The 4,922-nt window shown below is 50.1% G+C and overlaps 1 protein-coding gene across 1 annotated transcript; it reads left to right on the top strand.

Moving 5' to 3' along the window:
• The first annotated feature begins 2,829 nt into the window (after positions 1–2,829).
• cited2 (Cbp/p300-interacting transactivator, with Glu/Asp-rich carboxy-terminal domain, 2) lies at positions 2,830–4,632 on the top strand. The gene is made up of 2 exons (XM_029246859.1): positions 2,830–3,036; positions 3,575–4,632. The coding sequence occupies exon 2, from the start codon at positions 3,579–3,581 to the stop codon at positions 4,419–4,421; it is 843 nt and encodes a 280-aa protein (XP_029102692.1). The 5' UTR covers positions 2,830–3,036; positions 3,575–3,578; the 3' UTR covers positions 4,422–4,632.
• The last annotated feature ends 290 nt before the right edge of the window (positions 4,633–4,922 follow it).

Here is a 4,922-nt window from a genome sequence, read left to right as displayed (position 1 = left end):
TGTCATTCAGTTCCACTTCCAAAGCCCTCAGAGGAAAAGAGCTAAAATGTATAATGAGATATGGGACATCACCCTTTTTCCTTAATAGTAAAGGCAGGGCCTTGGGGTGAATGGTGGTGAGAATTCTGGGGGCTCACAAAAATTCCAGCAGTAATTAATTTATTTTATTTAAAATGGGGGGGGGGGGGGAATATTCTTTCAAGGGGCCCAGAATCCCTAGCCATGCCCCTTGGCAAAGGCGCTATAAAAACCAACAGACCCTTGGGGGCCACTGGGAGCCTTGATCTCGGTGTCACTGCGGAACAACGTCCTTTTCACTTCCAGCTTATAAACATGTCCTAATTTCTCCCTTGCCTCACCGAGCTCCCGCTCATGTCCTCAGAGCACTTTTCAGGGTGACACCTCCGTGGAAGGAATCTTATCCTGCCGATATCCCACAATCCCCCTCTCTGGACTTTCCACACGACATCCCCGAGTCCCCCCCCCCAGCCCCACCCCACCATCCCCCAGCCCTTCGGCATTGCGTTCTCAAGGGAGAGTAAGTGTTCAGCCCTGTTCCGCTCTGCTCGTTGGAATCAGCTGAGTGCTCTCACATACCAGTCCCTCGCGCTCGCCAACAAACCGCCGCCTTAGAAAAACTCACACAAAGACACTCTATGGCGGTCGAGCAAAGCCGCACTCTACCCCTCTGAAACAAATTCTTTCATTATGAGAGCCAGACCAAAATTTCGGTGTTGTGCTTTTCTAAATAAAACTTTGCCGTTTAAAAATGAACCTGTTCCTTACCATTTGGTTTGATTCCATCAAAGAGCAGCTCTTGTCAACCGAAACAATGCGCTTGTTAAAACATGTAATTACATTCTGCTTGCCTGGGGAAGTATTCTCCTCAGCTGAAATCATTCCGTGTTTTGGATCTGTGCATAAATAAGATTAATTAATAAACTAATTAATTTGGTGAAAGGACAAATGGATGTCTAGCAAAACAGGAAAGCAAGTTTTGATCGTGTCGCTGTAACATTTACTTACTTAGCAGATGCTTTTCTCCAGACGACTTCCAATGAACTCTATGTAGTGCTATCAGCCCACACACCATATTCACCGCGGTGACTTACACTGCTAGATACACTACTTACAATGGATCACTCATCCATACATCAGTGGAACACACACACTCTCTCTGTCACTCACACACTATGGGTGGACCTAAACAGCATGTCTTTGGACTGTGGGAGGAAACCAGAGCATCCGGAGAAAACCCACACAGACAAGGAGAGAACACGCAAACTCCACACAGACTGAGTGGGGATCGAACCCACGTCCTCTCGCAAAACCCAGGCGCTGTGGGACAGCAGCGCTGCTCACAGTGCCACCAATAACCAAGGATTCTCTCTAAGTAGCTGGTCATTGGTCATTTTATGGTGATTCTAAGAATTACACTCATTGTTTAAAGTGTTTTACAGTTTTAAAAATGATAGTATACAAAAAATAAAGCCACAAGGAATGTATATATGGTCAAAGAGATTACTAAGTATTATGACATCAGCTGTATGCGGCTTTGCTAAATTAATAAATTGCATCTTCTAAATTAATAAATGTAGATGTAAATGTAAGTCAGCTACATATAAGACAGAAATCAAATCTTGCTTGTGGTTTATGTCACTTGAGTGCACTTTTACAAAAAAAAAAATCAGAGTTTACAAACTGGACCAGTTAATGATGATATAAAATTTAAAACATAACTATTTATAATGCAGTTTGTGAATTTTTGACAATATACTTCTGGAATGCATGCGTCATTACCAATAAACTTTAAGAGCCCTGAAGTACAACTCAGCTTGAAGTCAACGTAAAGTGTTCTCAAGTGAATCGAGTTAGAGGATGACCACAAACACACAACCTGTCCCCCATCACCAAATTTGTTACATTTTATATTCTGGCTTTCCATCCATCCATCCATCCATCCACCCATCCATCCATCCATCCATCCACCCACCCATCCATCCATAATTTTTTTCAGTCTGATTTCATTAACTGGAAACTCATCATCAGTGGCCCACTTGCTTTGGAGTGTGAGTGTGTGAGTGTGTGGGAGTGGGATGGAGCCCTGGTGCACTGTCCATCAGCCTGCATCTCCAGACAGGGGTGAACAGGTTTACTGGCGTCCCCTTTGCCACCTACAGTCACCCTGCTGTACACGTTCGTAAACCGAGGGGGGCCTTCGTAAACCGAAAGAGACGTTCGCAAAACACGGAAGTGGATTTTTTTTTTACGCTCTTCCGCACCGCACTCAACTCCACCACTGCGCTTAATTCAATTGTTGGAAAGTCATCAAGTCAGGTGGCGGCGTCTGAATTAAATGCTAGGAATTAAACAGTTAAGAAAAGCTCATTTTCCGTAAATATAAAAAATAGAGGAGTCCAAAGAGGTAACAAAAAAAGTTGAGATAAAACACCCTAGTGTAATATACTTAATTCTGTACTCCGAGCAGTAATTCGTGCATTTGTAGGGTATGAACGTGTGTACATTTAAATGTATCTTATATTTATATGTGTGTTGGTGGTGTTGATGTGCGCTGAGCTCCACGCGGTTCGCGGCTTTTCTCTTCTCGCTGCGTTCGGCTTCGCTCCCCCCCCGTCACTCCGTCCTCGCTCTCCTCTCCCGCGCGCCGACTCCGCTCCGCGTTTTGCGCCATCCTCGGGCCGCCGCGCGCGCTCCTCCAGCACGTCAGAGCCACGGTTTGGTTCGCTCCGCGGACGCCGGTCGCTCCGCCCATCGATGATCGTATATCAGCGGCAGCCAAAGGCGCCCTGAGCACTTTTATATGTTAGCGCGAGGGGATCCGCGAGCCGGGGCGTCTGCGCACTCATTTACATTGCAGACTGCAGACTGCAGGCTGCGAACATCCGCTGGACACTGCTACCGTTATTATTGTTATTACTGTTTTTTTTTTTTTTTTTTTTTTTTTCTTTTTTTTTTTTTTTGCTGAACTGTAAGTGGTGACTTTTTGCAAGCGGGGAGACTCCAACGAACGAGGAGGTAAAGGATAGTATAAATCGAGTTTAGTGCGGTCGCGCTGGCTGGGAGTTTTTATTAGTTTTTGTTTTTTTTTTTTTTTTTTTTTCTTTGGTTGTTCATCAACTCCGTGCAACTGACATTGAGAAGCGGTCCTGAGCTGCGCTCGCTCGGTTCACGCATGATCATTTTTGCATGGCTGAGTGTCGCACCTTTTATTCTTGCATGTCTGATCGTTGCCTCCTCTTGACTCGCATTCGTTTCGTGCATGTTTGCTTCCTGCAGTGCATGCTTTGCTCGTCCTTGCGCGCTTAGTTTTCCCACCTTTGCCAAACCCTGATGCGTTCGTCTCCGGACCGCGTTGCTAGGAAGCCCTCCCTTCTTCTTCCATGTGTTCTCTCGCGCCTGTGCACTCACTTCATCCTGAAAGCACTGACAGACGCGCCGCTCGCTCATCTAACGAACTGTGAGGTCGGAGTGACTCCTTTTCGGCCGGATCTCAGTTGAATTCGGACGCGCGCAAACTGCTCAATGTTGCTCTTTTACTTTTTGCGGCGCGCAGGGGAATGGTTGACCGCATGATGGCCATGAACCACGGACGGTTCCCGGACGGGGTGAACGGTCTCCATCACCATCACCCGGCCGCGCGCAGGATGGGCATGGGCCAGTTCTCGAACCCGCATCCGCAGCATCAGCATCAGCATCATCAGCAGCAGCAGCAGCAACAGCAGCAGCAGCACGGCTACGGCGCTTTAATGGGGGACCCTTTGCACTACGTCGGTGGCAACGTGAACGTGAACTCGAACCCCGGCATCCGGCTTTCCGCGGGCTCCGGCAACGCGAACGGTGCTCTCGCGAACAGCCCCGTGCCCGTTCCGCCCGGCGGCGGCGGCGGCGGTGGCGGCGGCGGCGGCGCGCGCTACGCCTCGCAGTACGCGAGTCCCGGCGCGGGCGCGCAGGGGCAGCTCGCGGCCAGCATGCAGCTACAGAAGCTCAACACGCAGTACTACGGGCACCACGCGCAGCAGCAGCCCCACCACCACCACCACGCCCACCAGCAGCCCCCCCACCACCCGCACCACCTGCCCCCCTACGTGTCCGAGCTGCACCCCGCGAGCCACCAGGCAAGCGCCGGCGGCCCCGCGGCGCAGTTCATGAGGGACTGCAGCCCGAAGCTGGGCGGCGCGGGCGCGCACGCGCCGGCGCACGCCCACCACGTGCCCGCGGCAATGCTGCCCCCTAACGTCATCGATACGGACTTCCTGGACGAGGAGGCGCTCACGTCGCTGGTGGTGGAGATGGGTCTGGACCGCATCCAGGAGCTGCCCGAGCTGTGGCTGGGCCAGAACGAGTTCGACCTGGTCACGGACCTGGTGTGTAAGCAGCAGCCGAGCAGAGTGAGCTGCTGATCCATCCTCCCCAGCATCATCTCCACTGGACCTCGGGGAGAGGGGGAGGGAGTGGAGTGGAGTGGAGTGGAGTGGGGTGGCTGGGTGGGTGGGTGGTGTGGGATTGGGGGACGGCGACATCATCAGACAAAATAACAAAACGCTAATTTTTATAGAATAAAGCAGTTTTCTTCAGTGACTCACCCTGGGCTCGGAGTCCCGTTGATTGGGGGGGGGGGGGGGGGGGAGAGGCCTCTAAGATTTAGGGGTTCCTCATCCCACATGGACCTCCGCTCTGAGCTGTACAGGTGTGCTGACACTTCAAGGACTATTTTATTTTATTTTTTTTTTTTTTTTTTTTTTTGTCTTAAAAAAGTGTTCAAGTCCATGCTATGCATCGAGGCTTGACTCAAACACAACCTGGGAGAATGAAGAAATTTCATTGGAGGTCCCTGAAAAGAGGAAAAAAATTAATAATGACAAAAAAAAAATAAAGCACAAGGTAATTGTGCGACACAGCCG

This window comes from Scleropages formosus, chromosome 1 (assembly GCF_900964775.1).
Source record: "Scleropages formosus chromosome 1, fSclFor1.1, whole genome shotgun sequence".
Lineage (NCBI taxonomy): Eukaryota > Metazoa > Chordata > Actinopteri > Osteoglossiformes > Osteoglossidae > Scleropages > Scleropages formosus.
Note: the sequence above shows the minus strand (reverse complement) of the source record. Positions and strands in the feature narration are given on the sequence as shown.